At 46.4% G+C, this 21,685-nt stretch overlaps 12 protein-coding genes across 12 annotated transcripts; 8 read left to right on the forward strand and 4 right to left on the reverse strand. All coding sequences in view use genetic code 12, as the record gives it.

The window, feature by feature from the left end:
* Nucleotides 1-66: 66 nt before the first annotated feature.
* Nucleotides 67-2,967, reverse strand: CJI96_0003709 (uncharacterized protein; the record flags this gene model as incomplete). The annotated part of the gene is made up of 1 exon (XM_029036951.2): nucleotides 67-2,967. One exon carries the CDS (start codon nucleotides 2,965-2,967, stop codon nucleotides 67-69), a length of 2,901 nt encoding a protein of 966 aa, XP_028888007.2.
* A 253-nt stretch (nucleotides 2,968-3,220) lies between these two features.
* On the forward strand, nucleotides 3,221-3,859 carry CJI96_0003710 (uncharacterized protein; the record flags this gene model as incomplete). The annotated part of the gene is made up of 1 exon (XM_029036952.2): nucleotides 3,221-3,859. The coding sequence occupies one exon, from the start codon at nucleotides 3,221-3,223 to the stop codon at nucleotides 3,857-3,859; it is 639 nt and encodes a 212-aa protein (XP_028888008.2).
* A 728-nt stretch (nucleotides 3,860-4,587) lies between these two features.
* On the forward strand, nucleotides 4,588-5,430 carry SUI3 (translation initiation factor eIF2 subunit beta; the record flags this gene model as incomplete). The annotated part of the gene is made up of 1 exon (XM_029036953.1): nucleotides 4,588-5,430. The coding sequence occupies one exon, from the start codon at nucleotides 4,588-4,590 to the stop codon at nucleotides 5,428-5,430; it is 843 nt and encodes a 280-aa protein (XP_028888009.1).
* Nucleotides 5,431-5,624: 194 nt separating this feature from the next.
* CJI96_0003712 (uncharacterized protein) lies at nucleotides 5,625-6,092 on the reverse strand (the record flags this gene model as incomplete). Its single annotated transcript, XM_029036954.2, has 1 exon — nucleotides 5,625-6,092. One exon carries the CDS (start codon nucleotides 6,090-6,092, stop codon nucleotides 5,625-5,627), a length of 468 nt encoding a protein of 155 aa, XP_028888010.1.
* Nucleotides 6,093-6,203: 111 nt separating this feature from the next.
* CJI96_0003713 (putative serine/threonine protein kinase) lies at nucleotides 6,204-7,271 on the reverse strand (the record flags this gene model as incomplete). Its single annotated transcript, XM_029036955.2, has 1 exon — nucleotides 6,204-7,271. One exon carries the CDS (start codon nucleotides 7,269-7,271, stop codon nucleotides 6,204-6,206), a length of 1,068 nt encoding a protein of 355 aa, XP_028888011.2.
* A 294-nt stretch (nucleotides 7,272-7,565) lies between these two features.
* On the forward strand, nucleotides 7,566-7,925 carry MED9 (Med9p; the record flags this gene model as incomplete). The annotated part of the gene is made up of 1 exon (XM_029036956.2): nucleotides 7,566-7,925. The coding sequence occupies one exon, from the start codon at nucleotides 7,566-7,568 to the stop codon at nucleotides 7,923-7,925; it is 360 nt and encodes a 119-aa protein (XP_028888012.1).
* A 372-nt stretch (nucleotides 7,926-8,297) lies between these two features.
* Nucleotides 8,298-9,107, forward strand: CJI96_0003715 (putative rhomboid protease; the record flags this gene model as incomplete). The annotated part of the gene is made up of 1 exon (XM_029036957.2): nucleotides 8,298-9,107. The coding sequence occupies one exon, from the start codon at nucleotides 8,298-8,300 to the stop codon at nucleotides 9,105-9,107; it is 810 nt and encodes a 269-aa protein (XP_028888013.1).
* Nucleotides 9,108-9,559: 452 nt separating this feature from the next.
* CJI96_0003716 (uncharacterized protein) lies at nucleotides 9,560-11,803 on the forward strand (the record flags this gene model as incomplete). The annotated part of the gene is made up of 1 exon (XM_029036958.2): nucleotides 9,560-11,803. One exon carries the CDS (start codon nucleotides 9,560-9,562, stop codon nucleotides 11,801-11,803), a length of 2,244 nt encoding a protein of 747 aa, XP_028888014.2.
* Nucleotides 11,804-11,996: 193 nt separating this feature from the next.
* On the reverse strand, nucleotides 11,997-13,148 carry TOM40 (Tom40p; the record flags this gene model as incomplete). The annotated part of the gene is made up of 1 exon (XM_029036959.1): nucleotides 11,997-13,148. The coding sequence occupies one exon, from the start codon at nucleotides 13,146-13,148 to the stop codon at nucleotides 11,997-11,999; it is 1,152 nt and encodes a 383-aa protein (XP_028888015.1).
* A 1,857-nt stretch (nucleotides 13,149-15,005) lies between these two features.
* On the forward strand, nucleotides 15,006-17,840 carry PFK2 (6-phosphofructokinase subunit beta; the record flags this gene model as incomplete). Its single annotated transcript, XM_029036960.2, has 1 exon — nucleotides 15,006-17,840. The coding sequence occupies one exon, from the start codon at nucleotides 15,006-15,008 to the stop codon at nucleotides 17,838-17,840; it is 2,835 nt and encodes a 944-aa protein (XP_028888016.2).
* A 140-nt stretch (nucleotides 17,841-17,980) lies between these two features.
* CJI96_0003719 (uncharacterized protein) lies at nucleotides 17,981-18,793 on the forward strand (the record flags this gene model as incomplete). Its single annotated transcript, XM_029036961.2, has 1 exon — nucleotides 17,981-18,793. The coding sequence occupies one exon, from the start codon at nucleotides 17,981-17,983 to the stop codon at nucleotides 18,791-18,793; it is 813 nt and encodes a 270-aa protein (XP_028888017.2).
* A 478-nt stretch (nucleotides 18,794-19,271) lies between these two features.
* Nucleotides 19,272-21,122, forward strand: ARO10 (phenylpyruvate decarboxylase; the record flags this gene model as incomplete). The annotated part of the gene is made up of 1 exon (XM_029036962.2): nucleotides 19,272-21,122. One exon carries the CDS (start codon nucleotides 19,272-19,274, stop codon nucleotides 21,120-21,122), a length of 1,851 nt encoding a protein of 616 aa, XP_028888018.2.
* Nucleotides 21,123-21,685: the final 563 nt, after the last annotated feature.

Raw genomic sequence — 21,685 nt, forward strand, 5'->3', positions numbered from 1 at the left:
TGCTATCTTAATTCTATATATATTAACAAGGTACTAATTGGTTTGCAAACTTTGTAGGATGTAAAGTTACTCATCATTTGACATAAGCGCTTTGACAAGTTCGTCGATCGTTTCGAGGACAGTCTGAGCATGTTCTCTAGTAAGAAGATCAGAATCGTTTTCCTTGACGTAACGCAATACTGTTACCACTTTTTCTTCATAAGAAATTGGGAATGGAACAGAATCTGACTTTGAAGTGCCAACAATCAAGTCATGGATAAGGACAATGGCCGAACGTCTCATGATGGCCTTCTCCTTATCACTTTCCAACTGAAGAATACCAATGGCACAGTCAAGTGCGTTCTCAAGATTGTCAAGGATGCCGATTGGATTAGTATTGCAGCACGTTCCTAGCAATGACATCGCAGACATTCTAAGTCTATCATCGACAACTGGCTCATCGTTAGAAGTTCTTCTGATTAATGACAAAGCGGCGTTCGAAACTTCTTTCGCTAGGTCGCCTATAAATGCCTCGTCTTGGTGTCGAATATACCTTAGTATGACTTCACCGATTCTTAATCGCTCATCAAGATCAGCCTTGTCTTCGCTCGTACCTGAATAGAGACTTAGTATATGGGGTAACACCAGGGAAGCGTCCCAGTCAAGCAAACTATCGAGACCTTTGATAGCGTTAAGATAAATGAATGGCTCTGGGTCCTTGAGTTGGATAAGATGCAAATTGAGGGCGAACTCAAGGGTCAATACGGAACTGCGTTGCTCAACAAGCAGCCTGAGGAGATAGAGTCCATGTGCTCTGATAGGAACCAAGGGATCGTTGAGGTTCGTTATTGCACGAGTGAAAACCTTTTGATGTGCGTCTCTTTCATTCTTCACTGGCAGATCACCCGTCAACAAGAGGTCGATTCTCTGTGACAAGGACTGTGCTGTTGGAAGTGGAGATTCAACAAGAGTTTCCTTGATTTGCCGAAGTATGTTTTTGCAGGCATCATCGAGCAACTCTGATTGTGTCTCGGAGAGCACGGCTGAAAGAAGCTCAAGAGTGACGGTCATAATCTCACCTTCTCTCGACTCGCTTTCATCCTCATCATCGGAGTCAGCATCATTATCGTTGTCGACCGAAGTATCTTTATGTTGAAGCACACTATGAATAAGGTCAAAGAGCTCCCCTGGAGACTCTGCAAGCGTCTCCTTAAAGTCGTTGGCCATACTCTCTAGGATCCGAAGATCAGCAAGCTTGAGGAAAGAGTTATCCTCGGCAAGTGACTGGGTATCCAGGTTGAGCCAGTTTTTCAAGAGGGACGTGAAGAGTCTCCTCACGGGCTCGTCATCAAGCTGCTTGACCAACTCAACAAAGTACTTGCACCCATTGTCAAGCGCTTTCACAAAGTCCAACACTTTTGTTTCGTTAGACGTTTCTGTGCTCAACTCTTCATCCTCATGACCAATCTCAACAAGAAGGTTTGGACCATAACGAAAGATCCAGCCCTCGCCACCAGTGCTAACAACGTTTCTTGCAATGAGCACAAGAGCATCCTGTAGAGCTAGGCTATCACTACCAATGCATGCTAAAAATCCCAAAATGATATTTTGGACAACTTCCCCGGACTTTTCATGATTTTTCAAAAAAATATAGTACAGCCAAAGCGGCGCAAGTATGGGCATAAAAACGGTCAAGAGGAGAGGAACTGGAAGGCCTTTGGATGATAGGGATATGAGCACATTGATGTTGTTATTGAAAGCAGCCTCTGAAACAAGTACCAACTCTTTTCTTTCTTTAGTTTCAGGATTCAAATTCTTCCAAATCCGTTTAATGATGAAGTCCTCGACAATCTTGGAATTCTTGTACCAGATTTTCTCGATGACATGAGCTGTACAGCTAGTGATGGTAGGTCTATTGATGTTCACTAGCAAATCATAGCATTGATTTCCAATTGAGCTGAAGTATGCTTGACTGGTACAGTCCTTTGGTTTTTGAAGCACGATTTGGGCAACTTGATCAAGTTTCTCTACGCCGATTTCCTCTTGATCTCTCAAACCGAGAACATACTCCATCAAAGTAAGTAGACCATCACCCTTTGGAGCTGAATAAGGAAGAGACTGAAGCTTTTGTAACACGAAATTTTTGAAGTATCCTGGTGATGACGACAGTAGTAGAAGTGAGTAGTCCTGATAAAGCTCAAACGTAGAGGCTATTGATGTGACTCGAGAGAAGTCTCTCAATGCCTTTTGTTTAGTGGAATGATTAAAGTATGGAACGGTTGCTAGTGTGATAGCAACAGTAAGGAAATCAGAGTATCCGCTACCTTTCATCAAAAGTTGTTGAACATCCGAGGGCTCGAAGAATACTTGTGTAAGCTTCTCGTACACAAAAGTAAGCAAGCTTTCATGCTCTCTATGTCTCTCAGCATATGACTTGGCGCCCAAGGCAGGAGGTATATGGTCAACTTGGATAGGCTTGTAGATTGGCGTGCCAAAGTCCTTGAGTCTTCTTTTTTCAAGGGGGATACCAATTCTCAACGGCATAATGCACGGATAAATGCCCAAAATGATAATGACATTGACAAGCTTTGCGAAAGTCTTAATATCATGTAGAGATATCGAGAGGAGGTTCTTGTCGTTACTCTTTTCGTTTACCTTTAAAGAGAACTCTTTGGCCTCAATTAGGTAATCAAGAAGTTGACCCACCACTGCTTTGCGGATATCGGGAACATCCCTCTTACCAAACATGCTTTCGCCAAGCTGCTCAATTGATATATCCTCCAATTTAGGCTCCAATATCTTCTCTAGCTTTTGAAATAGAAGGTCGAGTTCGCTATCACCCAAGTATTGCGGCTTATGCAAACCTTTACGTTCCGGATAGACCTCATCCCGAGATCTTTGAACTGTGGTAGTCTTCCTTGGCTCGAACGGGTTCTTTGTCACTTTAATTTGCCTCCCGTTCTCGTCTTCCTCTATCTTGGGTGCCATACTGATATGTGATATCAGGATGATGGATCAATGCCCTAATGCGAGTTATGATAGCAACAGACAACTCCGAGGAGAATTTGAGTCAAGAAATCTGCTCCAATGTAAAGTTCTCTGAGGAATGTAGTGTTTTACGATTTTAGGCTTACTATGTATGCTTCGTAGTACTGCGCACGAGAAGAGCATCGCATTTTGCAAATCCAGATCCACAATCCATAGAAGTACTCCCTAAAGATATATACATAATACCGTCATTATGACAGTGACGTCCCTTTCACAGGAAGAGAAGGACGCCCTCATATACGACGCCAGAGAGGGCGATTTGGACTACCTTAAAGAGGTGTTCAGCAGCATAGTTCCAGGATCGTTGCTTCCTACAATTCAAGATGAGAACACATTAAGCACTCCAATTCATATGGCTGCCGCCAACGGGCACGTTGAAGTTGTCAAGTACCTTTTATCACTTTTACCAAAAGACGAGGCTGAAAAGTTGGCAAGCAGACAGAACGAAAGCGGTAATACCGCCTTGCACTGGGCAGCATACAACGGTCACTTGAAGGTGTGCCAGCTATTGACGCAGGAATATAACGTAGACGTCTATATCAAGAACGGCTCGGGACACGATGCCATTTACGAGGCCGAGGCCAACAATCAGGAGGAAGTGGAGAACTGGCTCTTGAAGATGTTTGCTATCGAAGATAATGTTAAAGTGGAGGAGAAAGGTGAAGATACGAAAGTGACGTATACTCCAGGCAAGGAGTCGAAGGAGCTCGAGGAGCAGGCTCAGGAAGCCGTGAAAAAAGCCAGTGAAGAGAAGCAGCAGATGGAAGCGGTCAGTGAGAGCACTGAGAAGTTGAGCATCCAAAAGGATGAGTCCTCTTTGAATTCTAATTGAACTCTGTGGCGTTTTTTTTGTAATAAAGCAAGGCAATTTGGGCCAAGATGACTCAGCAGGGGTACGCCTCAAATGAGTAGTGCTATTCTATAGACACACATTCACAATATTTGCAATAATAATATGGTGTACAAAGCAGTCGAAATTATGCCAGCCTCTCTTGAAGTGTCCTGAGCTCGAACGTGAGTCTTCATGTGTATTTTAGCTGAACAAACGGTTGTGGTAAATTACATACAGCTGACGTCAGGTTCCAGAAGTGATTTTTCGCAGCCATTTATCTAGCACCATGTATGAACCACAACATCGATTGCGGACATTTGTGCAACGGGATTAGATTTTTCAATTGTTCTTTGAGCGCGAGCTTCTTCAACACTGTCTAGACGATTTTCCAGAATACTCTTTTTAATCAGATCGAATACATCCATTTTCTCCATGTACTGAACACAGCTCACCAAACACCAATAGTCCGATATCCCCAACCTTGTCGATTTTTACATGTAAACTATATCCTTCTCGACCTCAGAATCAGCCCAGAGAACTTTTCATCCCCTTTTCCTTCTTCTTCTTTAATTTTTTTTCTTTTTTTCTTTTTTTTTCCTTTTTTCGAAGAGTTTCATTTCATCATCTACCCCAGTGAGTACTTCAGTCGTGCGCGCCCAAGATAGTCAGAAAAAAGACTATGGAAAAATTTCCAGTAAGCACCCTCATTACTGAATTCAACTGGCACTATGAGTGACTTAGGGTTTGATCCAAGCTTGAAAAAGAAAAAGAAGTCAAAGAAGCCCATTGAAGGTGGGGAGGGCGCCAGCCCCTCGCCCGCGGCATCCGACTTGGACGATATGTTCGCTGGATTGAAGAAGAAGAAAAAGTCCAAGAAGACCGAGGAGAATGGCGACTCTGCCGCCTCTCCCTCAGTAGACAGTGTGACAGCGTCGTTCGACGACTTGGGATTGAAAAAGAAAAAGAAGAAGTCTATCAAGGCCTCAACCGCCAGCGATTTCGAGCAGGCGTTGGAGAAAGCAGGCCTTGACGATGTCAGTGGCACTGCTGCTTCCCAGGACGACAAACAGCTACCAGTACAGACTACGTTGGGCTTACCATACGATTTCCTTTTGTCTAGATTCTTCACCATCTTGAAAGAGAAAAACCCAGAGTTGGCTGGCGACAGAAGCGGGCCAAAGTTCAGAATCCCTCCGCCAGTGTGTCAAAGAGAAGGTTCAAAGAAGACCTTATTTGCCAACGTTCAGGAGATTGCTACCGTTTTACAAAGAAACCCAGAGCACCTCATCCAGTTTTTGTTTGCCGAGTTGGGTACCTCTGGTTCCATCGATGGTGAGAAGAGACTAGTGTTAAAGGGTAAGTTCCAGCCCAAGCAAATGGAGTCTGTCTTGAGAAGATACATCATCGAGTACGTGACATGCAAGACTTGTAAGTCGATGAACACTGAATTGAAGAGAGAGTCTGCCAACAGATTGCATTTCTTGAGCTGCAAAGCGTGTGGCTCCACTAGATCCGTGTCGAGTATCAAGACTGGTTTCCAGGCCCAGATCGGCAGAAGAAAGAGAATGTAAGGAGAGCACTGCTTAATATGCTTGCATTTACCAAATATTTTCATCTAGAACTCATGCCACGGGATTTGTTATCAGTGTGGACGCCGCCTCGAGGACATCCCATAATGCATTTATTGATACCCTGTGCCATGTGTTGTGTATAGTATAAAACATCATCATTCATCGAACTAACTGCACGTAATAAAACGCATTGATTATTGCATCTCAACGAACTTTCTGAGACCTACTGCCCAGCTGCTGACGCCGGAGTTCGCCATCATATAAGCGAGCACTTCGGTCTTTAATTGAGCTGGCTTCGTTTGCTTTTTAAGCAAGCCATCAACAATTTTAGCCACAAATTGTTGGTGTTTCTCTTCGAGTGTATCGAAGACGTTTATGAGGCGATCCACAACAAATGTCTTTTCTTCCGGCTTAAAGCTTCCGGAGTCCACATAATCCTCTGCATCCTTCTTTGCTTGCCGAAGTTCGTCTGCCGTAAATACACGAGCAACAACGACGGGCTCCTGACTCACACTAGACTGTGAAGAATTAGCTGAAAATGCACGTGGGGTTCTTCTCTTTGAGCGTGAGCCAACACTGGCGGAGCTAGAATTTGATTGCAACATTATGTCTGGGCAGTCATTCCAACCCTCCATGAGCTCGCCCCTCTGGTATTTTGTCATGCTGAAATTTGAGATGTGGTTTCTAAAATTTAGATTTGGCACGGACCGAAATAGATGTATTGTAAGATTTGTGCAGGAAAGTCGAAGGTTTTGGTGTTTACTTGGGGAAATCTAGTCTCTTTGTAGCAATGCCAAACATGAATTCAAGAGTTCATCGACGTTTGGACGCTCTTTATGATCTAGTTTTAGACATGACTTGATAATTTCCATTAGTTCGGGTGAAAAGCCGCGAATATCGTTGGGGATTTCGTACTTGCCCTGCGAAATTGCCAAATTCAAATTGGCACCTTGTTCAATCTCCAACTTTTCAAATGGCGAAAAGCCAAAGCAACAGCTGTATAGAAGGCATCCCAATGACCATATGTCTGTCAGTTCTGTAATCTCGGCGTTGCTGGCCACATCCAATAGCTCAGGAGCTCTATAAGGAAGGGTGCAGTGCTCTTGTGCAAACTCTGTCAAAATCAAAGCCTGCTGACGATTCTCTATATTAACACGCGCTTTTGAACATGGTCCTAAGTCCACTAAAACGGGCAACCCCTCCGCTGAAAGCATCACGTTGGCAGGCTTGATGTCTCTATGCGCGAAGGGGCAGAGTTCCAGTAGCTCAGTAGCCTCGGCTATACTATCATCATCGTTGTCTGGTAGCATTATGTCATGTTCGTCATCATCTGTTTCTGCGCCAGCGCTGGTTCCTCTTCTCTGATACTTGTGCATTGCCTGAACTCCTCTAAGAACACCGATGAAAATCTTCAATACCTCTTCCTCCTCCATGGTGACACTGTTGAGAACATTGAAGTTGATCACATCTTGAAGAGATCTTTCAAAATAAGGGAGCAAAATGTAGAAAGTTCTCGAGCCGTCGTTTTCATTGACAACACTTTCATCTATGGTATGAATGATATATGGAGTTCTGCTTTCCGCAAATCTGTGGTAGCTGCGGATCTCTTGCATGGCATTGGTGAATGTAGCATCATTTCCTCCATATGGGCACCGTATCTTCTTCAATGCATACAAGTTATTGGGGTTATTCTTCTGGGACACCAAGTATACGTAGGAGAAGCCTCCTTCACCTAGAAGACGAAGTATTCTGTATTTCGTCCCATTGATCGTGACTGATGGACTCGAAAGGTCTGGAAAGCAAGGTAAGCACTTGGTAAGCACCGAAAATAGAAGGTCCATGGCTGGTGGTCTAGTTCTTGGAGTTGCACAATTCGACGTATAGTCGATAAAGGTGATGATGGCCGTATGCAGGGCCTTGTTTGGTTAAACGGGGCCAAAATCGAGTAGAGCAGACCGTTGAAAGCGGTTCAAGTCCAGAAAATTTAATCTAGTCTTTAATGAGGGTAGTCGTGGGTAATTGCAGGGTGTTTTGCCTTGTTCTCTGTGATTCTTGTCGTAGGTGCATGCACTACCTAGTAATATGAGGCCCTCGAACATATACTCACTTCCTCTTCATCGACTATTCCTAAAGGCATGAGCAGCGAAAAGGAGTCAGCCAATGGCAAAATCCAGGACATTGATATGAAAGACGCTCATGAGGTTGAGGAAAGTGCCCTTGACAAGGTAGAGGCGATTGAGCTCCTTCCTAATCTCTTCACTCTTCTTCAGCAGCTAGAGAAAGGCGAGTTGCAGCCAAAGGACTTTGATAATCACGCCGGCACAATCAGGATGAAGCTCAACAACATGAGGAAGCTTCTTCAGGAAATTGACGGCATCTGCGAGCCTATCGAGGATCGGTTGGCGGAGATTGAAGCGATCAGAGAGAGTAATCTGAGGAAGAAAGAGTTCATCGACGAATTCCGCCAGCGAGTAATTCATGATTTGAAAGAATAATTGCGGTGAAGAAGAGGACAAACGAATCAAGTTGATGAAATTATCCGATTTTGAAGTAAAGAAACCAATCACTTTTTGGATGGTTTAGTGGCGATTACACACAAATTCAAGGTCTACGATGCGTGTGATTGTGAACACGAATGATTCCCTTCTTTTGTAATTTTGAGCTTCAATCTGTTCGCCATCTATGAATCCCACTTTTGAGATACTTAACTCAATACTTCAGCCGTTATGCGCCCTAACGCCGGTTTTGGTTCCGCGCTTAACAAAACGTTAGGTGATGTTGTTGGTGAAGGAATATTGACGCTTTCACGCACAAGAGCCATTTTTCTCCGCCGGCTTCCCACCACTCATAACACTCATAGTGCTATCATGGCTCCCTTGCATCTTCACTTGCCCAATACGGAAGCATTGGATAATCTCCCAGCTTTCACCGTCGGGTTCACAATTTTCGCCGTCGGCTTCTTTGGCTTCTATCCTCGCGACTCCGACGCTGTGGTCTTGGAACCCCATGCTCCATTGAACTTGAACTTGAACGCCATCTCATTTTACATTTTCCCCCACTTGAACGTGTTGCACTTATTGTTGAATCTTGTGGCCTTGGCGCCTCTTTTGGCGAGGTATGAGAAGACTCACGGAACTATCTACACTGGTGTCACCATGAATCTTTTGGCCGTGGTTGCTGCGTTGCAGTACTGTTTCTTGGGACTCTTCTTGTACCCTACTCAGCATGTGGCCGGGTTGCTGGGTGAATTTTTCTCATTTTTGACGTTCTACTGCTACAAGGAGCATTTCAATCGCCCTTCTTTGCACACCTTCCGTGTGGGCGGCAACGAGTTCCCAATCCCAACACTCTATTTCCCGCTTCTTTATCTGTGTGTAATTGCATTCCTCTTCCCCAACTCATCTTTTTTTGGCCATTTGGCAGGTGTCAGTGCTGGCTACTTGCTTGCTGCGGGCAAGATCAATTTCATGTTCCCACCCCTGAAGGTGATTCAATGGATTGAGCTGAAGATCAACCCCGTGATTGATGTATTGCACAACATTGTCGTGTGGACAAAAGAAGAAGAGGCTGTGAATGAACGTACCGTTGGCTACAAGCCCCTCTTGTCCACGGATATTGAGCAAGCAGATGCCACCACCGCAACCTACGAGGGATTTGAAAGGAGATTGGGAACGTAGGATAGCTCCTAGATGCTTCAAATGGATTCATATTAATTCCGATCTGCCACCATGTTAGCAAATTACTACAACTGAATCTTAGGTCCTAAACCCTTCTTTCAGGTCGCACCCAATGTTGCCCACCCTAACACAAAACACCATAAATTAAATTCACCAGACTCTAATAATAATTTTCACAGTCGTGTGAAACTCCGTATTCAACTTGCTGCTTATCATTGGCATTTAATATTTTTATTTTATCTCTGACTCTCTATATATATACATATATTTCTGCTCTTTACTTTATTACCTATTCTAGCTTTTTCTGTCCCCATGTACCCCAGACGACCCGTACCTCATGATTTGCAGTAACCACTTCAAATGGGTAAGTGAGGGAAAACACTGGAGCAGCCATTGACCGAGCCCACATTTACAACACCTTTTGGCGGTTTTCTTCGACAAAAAATTCCACAATGCCGAACCAAGACAAATTGGAGGAAGGCAAATTACGGAAACAGCCAGCTGAAAAACGGAAGCGGCGGGGGAAAAAGAAGAAGAAAACATGGGCCTCCGCGGGGCAGCAGAGTGAAGGAGAGAGTCCACAGAAACCTCATAGTTCAGCGAAGAATATACCCTCGGAAGAAGAGGCGCCTGAAAAGAACAGTACAAATGCTACGTTGGATCCAACCACTCCAAATTTGGACACTGCTGAGTTCGAGGATAGAAAGCTCCCCCAGATAAATACGCAGCCCTTGGCTCAACCTCCCTCGATAACGACCGACCTGGCTGCCATGAGCCCGAGGAAGCAGACACTTTTGCGGCATAAGAAAAGCAGCGACATGGTTGCGGAGCCCTCTTTTATTAGTGAGGCGAAAGAATATAGGAAAAATAGGAGGCAGCCGCAGCTTAATGTTCTGAGTGAACTAGTCGACGACGACCAAAAATATCTGATGTTGCTTTCTCAGCAGAACCTCGAAGGAAAAGCAAGCTTGTTCAGGTGTCTGGCGGCGAGGATTTTAGTGTACCACGAACAAATTCAAGATCCAGTGCTGCAATCGTCTTCTGGCACGCTACTAGGGCACGGTGAGCTTGAAATATTCCAGTTGCATAACGGGGACGTCACGTATATGGCATGTGGAAGATCTTTTGTATACCCGCTTCTTCCCAAACTCAAAATTCTACGCATAAACATGAATCAGTTCATATTGCCCTTGTCTAACCCGGAGCGGTACTGGAAGATCAACATCGATTCTGAGGATGTCAGTGTGATAAAAGAGCTTGAGCTGGTTTTGCAAAAAGTGGTGAAGTACACCAACCTATCGTTTGCTGCTGCCAACTCTATGACGCTGCAGTATCTAGATACGGTTCCGGAGAATGCTGCAACTGGAGAAGCTGATGATCAACCTAACGAGAATAACTCACCACAGACCCCAGAAAGGCAAAGCCTCAATATTCCAAACATTGCGAACAACAATCTTCCACCTTCTACGTTGCATGCTGGGCATGTTGAACGAACCCCAAAGGCGAGTCAATTCACACCATTCTTCAACGATATTCCCGAATCGCCTCCTTCGGCGCCGATATCGCCCCAGCAATTCTTAGAGCCAAGCAGCTCGCTCGATCTTCTGCCAATCAATGAGTCCAAATGGCCCTTGCATCGTCAAAAATCAAATCAATCAATAACGTCTGCCCTTGCAAGCTTCAATGTCACCGAAGACAGTGACGGAAAGAAATTTTCTCCACAAAGAACGAAATTAGCCCAACAAAAAATTGCACAACCAAAGGAATCGCAACAAAAGATGGCACAGCCAAAGCCCTTGAGACATCCTCACGCAAATCCTCATGCCGATGTTAACAAGTCGCTGCTTCCCCTGCCATACAAACAACATTCCAATCCTTATCATTCGCGTCTGCGGCCACCCAAAGCAGACGCCAGATCAGACTCTTCCTCAATGGACTCGCTTTTGGACGAGTACGAGGAGAATATTTCCACCACTAAATCTATTAACTACAACATTCCTAGATCTCAGTCAAGAACAATGTCGCTAGCGTCGAGTGCATACCCTCCTGCCATCAACTATCAGCGTGGTAAAATCCCTCTCGTTCCTGATATTCGAAGCAATTTGGGATCTGTCACTCATGAAGTTCCAGAGGACGACCCTGACTTTGACGATTTCCCGAAAACTTCACTCTCTCAATACAATAGAAGGATGCAAAACACTCATAGTCAGCGTTCTCGGCGCTCCTCCCCTAGTGAACTTTACAATTCGGTCAGCAATTGGATGGAGCCCAACGTCCCTCAGTATCTGCAATTGAGCCACTCTCGCTCGAACTACTCACTTGCTAGTGCCAAAAACAGCATTAAATCGAATCGTACTCAAGAGAACACCCTTAGGGATATTTATCGGTCGATCACTGAAAATAATCTTCATGCTGCAATGCTGCAACCGAATGGACGTCGCCCAAGTATTACCTCGAGTCGTGGATATGGCCAGCGACTTAAGACTAATGGCTCTCTGCTGCAACACCCATCAGATTTCTCGTATCGTCGTGGAGAACCCCATGCTCAGAAAGTATCAAGCTTGAAAAATGGGAAGGGCAGAGATTCCCTCTCGTCATCAGATGTGTATCGATTAGTGAGCTCAAGAAATGGGAGAAACGAAGTTCACAATGGGGAATCCAAACGTGGCGGCATATCTAGATTATTTGGCTGGTAAAATCAAGCTTACAAAGTGATTTTAGCATTTAAATGTACAATATATGATTATACGATATATACAATGAGTGGTCATGAAAGTACAGGCGGTATGGGGAAGCAAGTCACATGGCCCAGAAATGGTGTAAGTCTATCGAACTTCATTCGGTTCCATGAACGATGGGTGTACCCCGCTTATGTATCTTTTTGTTTCATTACAAGGTAGCACCAGGAATTGGGTTACCGTTAGCATCAACCATACCGTTTTGCATCAAGAAGATTTGCTCACTGCCGGCTGTTTCCACCTGCAAGCCGACACCAACCTTTGAGCTTTGCTTGAAGTGGTCGATCTCACCTGAGAACATAACGGAAAGCATTGGCATGACCTTCTTTTCCAAGAAAACAGAGGTCTTACCGGTGGTGTCCATTTGACCTCTGAAAACAGCAGTACGGTATTCGTATTTGGCGCCAATCGTGGTGACACCCTCCACAACAGGTTCAAGCTGAGCGCCAAGTGGGGTGCTGACTGGTCTCATGCCTGCAGCGATCTGGGTCTCCAAACCAGCCTGGACGTTTTCAGAAACCTTTCTCCAGAAAGTTCCAACAAGGGCACCTTGACCCTGGACCTGGGCAGTGGCGATCCAGTTGCCGGCGTTGTAACGTGCAAAGTAGCTGATAGCACTGTCTGGAGGAAGAGTCTCGTTCTGTCTAGAGAAAGTGGCCTCAACACCAACAGCCAACTTAGAGGACAAGGACTGCAACAAGGAAGCAATGGCCACACCGGTGAAAGCACCAGACAAGTAGGATGGGTTCAAGGCCTTCACGTTGATAGAGAAATCGTTAGCATTGTAGTCCTGTTCCCATTGGCACATTGTAGGCTGGCCGTGAGCAATCTGCAAAGTGACCTTGGAGACGTTGTGTTCGTCCCAGCCGTAATTGATCTTACCACTCACAGACAACTGATTGTCGATGTTACCCTGGGCAAACATGTTTTCTCTGGCGTACAAAGCAGAGAAGGCATATGGAGGCAAGTCACCGCCAATGGAGAATGCATGGGAAGTCTGGAAAGCAGGGTCAAAGGAGAAGGACTTGTTCAAGTCGGCACGCAAGCCCTGGAAAAAGTGCTGGTTCAAGAAAACGTCACGGTTGACCTCCTTGGTGAGGTTTTCGACAGTACCTGGATTGGTCAACCCGAGGGATTGTCTGTGTTGGGAGATGTTGGTGTAGACGTCGTTCAAGTAAGAGAAGACTGGGTTCGACGACCAGAAACCGTTCTGTTTAGGCAACTCAGGCGCAGACGATGGAAGCGTGGGCACAGACATCTTGGCGATGTCGGCCAAGGGCTGGGCAGGCTGTTGGTTCGACATAACGACAGGTGGTATAAGATTATATCGAAAATGCTATGCTTGAATATTGAGGGCCAGTAGCTTCTGTCGAGAAAAATTTGTGGGCGCGGGATGCAGTGTACGCCGGGAAAGTAAGGCAGTAGTGAGGCCTGCGTAATTGTGAGACTGCAAGTCGGTAGATGAAGAGATACTAATCAAAGAGAACTTCATTTGATTGTGAGACGTTTTTGATGGCCTGAAGAAGTCTCGATCATTAGAGCTTGATGGCATGGTAGTAGTGGACTCGGTTGTTGGGTGGCAATTGCGCCAAGAGGCAGTAAGGGTCGATTGCTGAAAGGCAAACAAGCTGAGTTCTGGCTTGATTTGTAAAATTACGTGTAGAATGGACATGAATTGTTTCTTTAAAAAGATATTTCCAATTCCAGTGTCTTGACTAGTGTTGTCCGTGTTTGGGGCGGTGGAACCTTAAGGTGACCCTCGTGGTAGTGTCGCAAAATAATTTGCAGCCATCTTACCGAAGCGAATGTCCATTGATTCGAAGGAACAAAAGAATGAGTCGTGACTTTTGTGTGAGAATTTGATGCAATTTACACTATCGTGTAAATTCCAGTGAAATGTGATTTTTGTGACGAGGTTATAGTTTGTAGATTATGCTGTAAGAGCCGAAAGCAAGCAAAAATGGGATGTTTGGAAGATATCACAGAGTAGTCCAAGCATTAGAAATATCTTCACAAACCATAACGAAGAGGGATAGGGACTTTTGAAACCATTTTCAGAAACGGAAAGCTTACCTTTTTATTTCAATTCTTGCTAGGAGTGTGACAGACAAGCCATTACTCGCTTTGAAGCCAAAGAATCGTAGGAGTCTATACATTTAAAATGTGGATATGCAGAACAGATAAACTTCATTTCGAAGTAGATCCCAAGTAAAGCGTTTCAGCATTAATCAATTACTATCGAATACTCTTTCATAATCGTGGTTTTGGTGACAGCAAATAAATGGCTGCAAAAATGTCGTCATTTGATCGACATCATGACAGTTCACGTCATCTCCCTAATCAAGAAAGTTTCTATGCTTGTGGCGGAAGATAAAAACTTCACTCTAATGAAACCCCGGGGTACCAATTCTCTGCTTTTCTCCACCTCCAATGGCCTCTTTCCCTTCCTCTGCTGAAACAGCACCGACATTGTCGCGATGGAAGAATAATAGCAATGTAATATCTTTCCTCTTGTAAGAGAATCTCTAAAACGCCAAGGCCAATTTTCATACATTTCACCTTATTAGTAGATGATTTCAAAGAGTGTAAGTAAAGAGTAAAAAGAGCCATTACGGGATGCACCTTGGGTATCGTAAGTGCATAATAATGCAGCAAAGCGTCTTCAGTCACCTCATTGACACTTCACATCAAAACAGTGCTTTGGTTTTTTCTTATTTTTTTTTAGGAAAAAGAAAACATACACACCAATTTGATACGAAAGCTTGATAACTACATCAATTGATGCAGAGTTCTGCATTTTCAATCCCTCTCTGCCTTCATCCAATAGCCTCTCTCGGTACACATCTCAGGCAGGAGAGTTTTCGCAGCCGTGGGCCGAGTCCCATCTCCAATCCAAAATCATCCACCATACCAAACAAATAATAAGATTATATCAGAAGGTCTTCCTTCAGGAACCGAAATCCATCCCATGCTGTCAGAATCCTTCAATTTTCCCTGAATCACCTTCTCTACCGCCCATGACGTAATATGCCATCTCATGATCCTAATACCGGATTATCGATGGCCGGTGTCAGGTGACGGCCGCACCCATATAACTCGGACTTTTACCACTTTGCTATACCCTTGAAGCTATACACTAACTACAATTATACAACCTACCATGCCTTCCGCAGTAAACGGTGCCAATGGGGCCGTCATACATGCTCCGGATAAACCCACCATGAACCAGACGGTCAATTTCTACACAAACTTGGTGGGTTTCACTGTGAAATCGGAAAAGGCATCCTCGGCCGTGTTGCTTGCAAAGGACAAATTGACAACGATGAGAATAGACTTGTCTGACGAGATTACTCCTCAGGAAATTGCCGACTTGAAGGACAATTGGGCCAGGCTGCATGCCCTGGTGGACTGGAGGTCCCAGATGTCCCATTTGACGTTTGCAGTGACCGACTTAAACGATATTGTGTCTGCATTGATGGGCCAAAGCGTCCCTTGTCAGATGTACCCAAACGAGTTGTACCCCAGCGAGGTATACGCTATTGATCCATTGGGTAATTTGGTTGGTTTCACAAGCGCCCACAACGCTCTAAGCTTGATTCCACCCGTGAGCAAATTGACCATCGATGAGTACCAGGGAACGACAATGAGCTCAGCGGCGTCTGAGGTGTCGAGAATTTTGGGCGACGAACATGCTCTGAGAAATATTGCCGTCATGACTTCGGGTGGTGATGCTCCGGGTATGAACGCTTTTGTACGTGCTGTTGTGCGTGCTGCTATCTTCAGGGGATGCAAGCCTTTTGCTATCATGGAGGGCTACGAAGGTCTTGTTAGAGGTGGTCCTGATTACATCAAGGAAATGCACTGGCAGGACGTGAGAGGTTACTTGACTGAAGGTGGTACCAAGATTGGCACTGCTAGATGCATGGCTTTCAAAGAAAGAGCTGGCCGCATGAAGGCATGTAAGAACATGATCGCTGCTGGAATTGATGCTCTTATCGTTTGTGGTGGTGACGGTTCCTTGACTGGTGCGGACTTGTTTAGATCTGAGTGGCCTTCATTGATTAAGGAATTGCTAGAAAACGGCGATATCACTCAGCAGGAGTACACCAGACACAAGCACTTGAATATTTGTGGCGCCGTGGGTTCTATTGATAACGATATGGCCACCACCGACGCCACAATTGGTGCTTATTCTGCTTTAGATAGAATCTGCAGAGCCATCGACTATATCGACGCCACGGCCAACTCCCATTCTAGAGCATTCGTGATTGAAGTCATGGGTCGTCATTGTGGGTGGCTAGCATTGATGGCCGGAATTGCCACCTCTGCAGACTACATCTTCATCCCAGAAAAGCCATCTTCATCCAAAGACTGGCGAGCGCAGATGTGCAACATTGTCTCGAAGCATAGACAAAAGGGTAAAAGGAAGACGATAGTTATTTTGGCCGAGGGCGCCATCACAAGCGACCTTCAGCCTATTTCTGCCAACGAAGTCAAGGATGTCTTGGCGAAGAGTTTGGGCTTAGATACCAGAGTCACCACTTTGGGTCACGTCCAAAGAGGTGGTAACGCTGTCGCTTACGACCGTATCATCGCCACTTTCCAAGGTGTTGAGGCTGTGAGAGCAGTCTTGGAGTCAAGCCCAGACACTCCTTCACCATTAATTGGTGTCAAGGAGAATAAGATCGTCAGGTTGTCTTTAGTTGACGCCGTCAAGATCACGAAGTCGGTGGCAGCTGCTATTGAGAAGCACGACTTTGCCAAAGCTATGGATTTAAGAGACTCGGAGTTTGTTGAGCATTTGCACAACTTCATGGCTATCAACTCCGCCAACCATGAGCAGCCCTCTCTTCCCAAGGAACAGAGAAGAAGAATTGCCATCATAAATGTTGGTGCTCCTGCTGGTGGTATGAACAGTGCAGTCTACGCCATGGCTACCTATTGTATGTCTAGGGGCCACACTCCATACGCTATCCACAACGGTTTCTCCGGATTGGCTCGTCACGAGTCTGTGCGCTCTATTGACTGGCTAGCGATTGAGGGATGGACATCCATGGGTGGAAGTGAAATCGGAACAAACAGAAATACCCCCGAGAGCACGGACTTGGGATTGATTGCATACTACTTTGAGAAATACAGATTTGATGGTTTGATACTCGTTGGTGGTTTCGAGGCGTTCGTTTCATTGGAGCAGTTAGAGAGAGCCAGAGCAATGTACCCATCATTCCGTATTCCAATGGTGCTCATTCCAGCTACCATCTCCAACAATGTTCCAGGCACAGACTACTCCTTGGGCTCCGACACATGTTTGAATTCTTTGATGGAATATTGTGATGTCGTCAAGCAGTCTGCCTCTGCCACCAGAGACCGTGCTTTTGTCATTGACGTGCAAGGAGGTAACTCGGGGTACATTGCCACTTTTGCATCTTTGGCATGCGGCGCACAAGCATCTTACGTTCCTGAAGAAGGTATTGATTTGGCCCAGCTAGAACTTGACATCAAGTCTTTGAAGGAATCCTTCACCGCCGAACGTGGTCTTGCCAGAACAGGCAAGCTTCTATTGAAGAGCACCAATGCATCGAAGGTGTTGACCACCGAAGTGTTGGCCGAGATCTTCAAGCTGGAGTCCGACGGCGTGTTTGACACCAAAACCGCCATTCCTGGCCACGTCCAGCAGGGCGGCTTGCCATCGCCGGTGGACAGAACGAGGGCCACCAGGTTTGCAGTGAAGGCGGTGCAGTTCATTGAGGACAACAGCGATGTGATCAGCAACTACAGAGACGAGCTCGACTTTGCCATTGACGACAAGCAGTTGTCAGACACGGCAGCGGTGTTGGGTATAGTTTCGTCCCACTTGAGGTTCCAAAGCATCAGACAGTTGTATGACTTTGAGACGGAGGTGGGCCGCAGAATGCCCAAGAGGATACACTGGGCCAGGGCTAGAGAGATTGCCGACCTGTTGGTTGGCAGAACGAAGATCACGAAGAAGGCATAAACGATATAGTTACAAAAGATATGAGGAATATACCAGGCAAAGTTTAGTGTATTGTAGGGTACAAGTCGAGGTTCCAGTAGCGTAGCGCGCTAAGTGATCACATTAATTCACCGCACTCATTATCGCGCTCCCAAGCCCATATGGACCTCATCTCTCAGATCAACAATTGCACCAGCAATGATGAGCTCTGCGAGCTAAAAGACAAAGTAGGTCAGCTCAACAAAGAGTCTAAAATGCCACTCCCGCCGTTTGAACGAAGAAAGCTTCTCCAGAAAACCCAAAGAGCCAATAGAGCCATCGAGGAAGCCAACAACCGCGTCAACAGCGACTACTTTCGCTTTGAAGGCCCTCCACAGCCGCCGCTGTTAGTCCCCACGCATACCGAATCAGGAAATCAACCATCCCTGACCGTAGCATCTAACCACTTCAGTGACATCAACAACACCACTTTGGAGTTGGACAAGTGGCTAGCCCCAGGTCACGCCAGCGTGAGCAATGTTGCTTTCTCCACTATCTTCAACAACAAAGTGTGGCCAGGACTGATGCGTCTCGAGAACGTGGCCGACTCAACCCTAACGGTCAACACAACCGGTCCCCTCATGGCACGCAACGTCGCCAACTCTACACTCACCGTTCAGTGCCACCAGCTCCGGCTCCACAATCTACGCAATTGCACTGTCTACGTGAGGAGGAATTGTGCAGTGGTAATGGAAGAGTGCGCTGGGATCAGATTTGGAGAAAGGGTGCAAGGGGAGGGAAAAGAAGGGGAAGGTCAGGTCGAAAAAGGGGAACGAGAGGGTAAGGCCAACAAAGTTGAGCCGGGGCCAGGAGCGAAAAATAAAGCCAGCTTCAGGGCGTGCCTCCAGGTTTTTGACTTTTCGTGGCCCTCGAGCGCGGATAATCCAAACTACGACTTTGTAGAGGGTCAGGCGAGTGAGGCCTCAGGAGGTTAGTGCTCGGGCTGGGTCAGTGCTCGGCCCGCGAGCTTAGTGCCACTCGCGGCAGCGAGAGCAATGGTAAGGGCCAGGCGAGGGCACACGAGCGTTTGCATTTTGCCTGGGCCCTAAGTGCCGCAGAGCGGGTAATATTCGTGCTGCGAGATCGCTCGGCACACTCGGAGTAGACGCCAAGAGGAGGCCCGAGACGTTTTTGATTGTTGTGGTGTGGCACTTCTGTCAGGTTACACGCGGGTAGCCGCTGGTTGCCGCGAGCAGCCGCCAGTACCCGCAAGCGACCCACCCCAGTGTTTGGCAGCCTTTCCCTCGCGAGACCCTTGCCAATGGCTGCAAATGGCTCCACTCGTCGTAGTACCTGTTTCGGTGCTCGGCTAATCCGTTTGGGGTCAGCCAAGTTTTACTTCCCTGACCACATATAAATTCGTCTCCCAAGCCTTCTTCAATTCTACCTTCATCATTATCTTATTGCATCACCATGGCTCCAGTGATTACAAGACCTGGCTCTGAGGATAACCTTGCTCGCCGAGACACAATTCCCTTGGGCGAGTACTTGTTTTTGCGCATTGCTCAGGCCAACCCTAAACTTAAGTCCATTTTTGGTATCCCAGGCGACTTCAACTTGGCTCTTTTGGAGCATTTGTACACGAACTCTGTTGCTCGTGATAGAGGCATCGAGTTCGTCGGGATCTGCAACGAGCTCAATGCCGCATACGCTGCCGACGGCTACGGGAGAGTCATCCAGAGCTTGAGCGTGTTGATCACCACTTACGGTGTGGGCGAGCTTTCTGCCATCAACGGTATCGCAGGCGCTTTCGCCGAGTACGTGCCCGTGTTGCACATTGTCGGCACCACGTCGACAGTTCAGCAGAACCAAGCGAAAAACGCCTCGAAGGGCTCTGTTCGTAACATCCACCACTTGGTGCCGAGCAGACACGCCTTGACGCCTCCAGACCACAATGTCTACAAACGTGCTGTAGAGGGTGTCTCGTGCATTCAGGAGTCGCTAACAAAGGATGACGGCCTTGAGAACTTGGATAAAATCGACAAGGTGCTTGCCAAAATCTTGCAGGAGAACAGACCAGGCTACTTATTCGTGCCCTGTGATGTTCCTGACGTGATGGTCCCCGTTTCGAGATTGGCTGAGCCTTTGGAAGTCAGCGAGCTCAAGGATGCCACTTTGCTCGATGATGTCGCTGACAAAATCTTGAATAAGCTCTATAACGCCCAGAAGCCGGCCATCTTTGGCGACGCCTTGGTTCCACGCTTCAGGGCACAGGAGCAGTTTACAAAGTTTGTCGAGTCAATGCCCGCAAATTTTGTCAGGCTCTTTTCGTCCAATATTGGCAGGAATATCGATGAGACGTTACCCAACTATGTTGGTTGCTATTATGGCAAGTTGACTGAAGACAAGAAAATTGTGGAATCCATAGAAAACAACACGGATGTGTTGCTCAACTTTGGCTACTTCAACAACGAAACCAACAATGGTTTCAACACTTTCAACTTTGATAATGTCAAAGACTACATTGTCATTCACCCAGACTACATCTACATTGACGGCGAGTTCATTGAGGTGAAGAGTGAACAAAAGGATCAGAGAGTGTTCTCACTCAATGACTTGATGACAAGGCTTGTGGAGAAGCTCGACGTGACCCAATTTGTTCACAACGACGGCAAGGTTTGCAACATTGACTATAAGTATGAAATGCCTGTGTACTCTGAAAGAGACGGTGGTGACAAGACCACCATTACTCAAAACAAGTTGATGGACTTCATGAAGGATTACTTGCAGCCCAACGATATCTTTATTGTCGAGACTTGCAGTTTCCTCTTTGGCGTTGCTGACTTGGCGTTGCCCAAGGGCGTTCAGTTCTACTCGCAGTCGTTCTACGGATCCATTGGCTACGCTTTGCCTGGCACGCTAGGAGCAGCTCGTGCGGAAAGGGATTTGGGCACAAAGAGAAGAGTTGTTTTGGTGCAAGGCGATGGATCAGCGCAAATGACGGTCCAGGAGTTGTCGTCGTACATCAGACACGACATCCAGCCACCCAAGATCTTCTTGTTGAACAACGAAGGGTACACAGTGGAGAGACACATTCGTGGGCCTACACGGTCTTACAACGATATTCAAGACAACTGGAAATGGACGCAATTGTTGAGTGTTTTGGGAGACCCCGAACAGAAGAAGCATACCTCAGCCGACGTGCATTTTGCCGAGGAGTTGAGGAATTTGTTGAAGAAGCCGGTTTCCGACAAGATTGAGTTCTACGAGCTCCACTTGACGAAGTTGGATGTCCCCGACAGATTTTTACTGATGTTCAAGTAGAATTGACGGGGAGTGGTAAAAAAAAATAAAAAAAAAGAATAGGGTATCGTACCCTAAGAGGAAGTAAGCGCACGGAATATAGACAGAAACACCGGACAAACAGATTGTAGAAAGGCGGGTTGGAGGAAGTTCGCGCCAGTACGAGGGTCAACAATGAAGGCATGGAATAGATCTCAGCCTTGTCTGAGTAGAGGCTTGCCTCCATTGTCTGGAGAAAAAAACGCCAGCGTAGGTTGCGAGCGCTTCAGTGAAAAATATCCATTGATGAGGAGAAGCCGGAAGAAACAACTAGAGAGGAAATGCGAGAGAAGAAGATCCGGAGATCTGAAAAGGGATAATACCACGAGGTAGCCAATAGGAAATAAACCTCCGCTAAAGCCAACCGCTGGAGACAGGCAAGTTGCAGCCAACGAGTGGAGGTAAGCAGTTTCCTTCTTTCCGCAGGCGGCGGCAGCGTCCCCCAGGCAGAAGCCACCACCGCAGTAGTGAGATATCTCCGGCCCAGCGACTCTGCGAAGCCCAAGCGACAAAAAGTCGATTTCAACGTCCCTGACCAACGAAAC

Source organism: Candidozyma auris, chromosome 4 (genome assembly GCF_003013715.1).
Source record: "Candidozyma auris chromosome 4, complete sequence".
Lineage (NCBI taxonomy): Eukaryota > Fungi > Ascomycota > Pichiomycetes > Serinales > Metschnikowiaceae > Candidozyma > Candidozyma auris.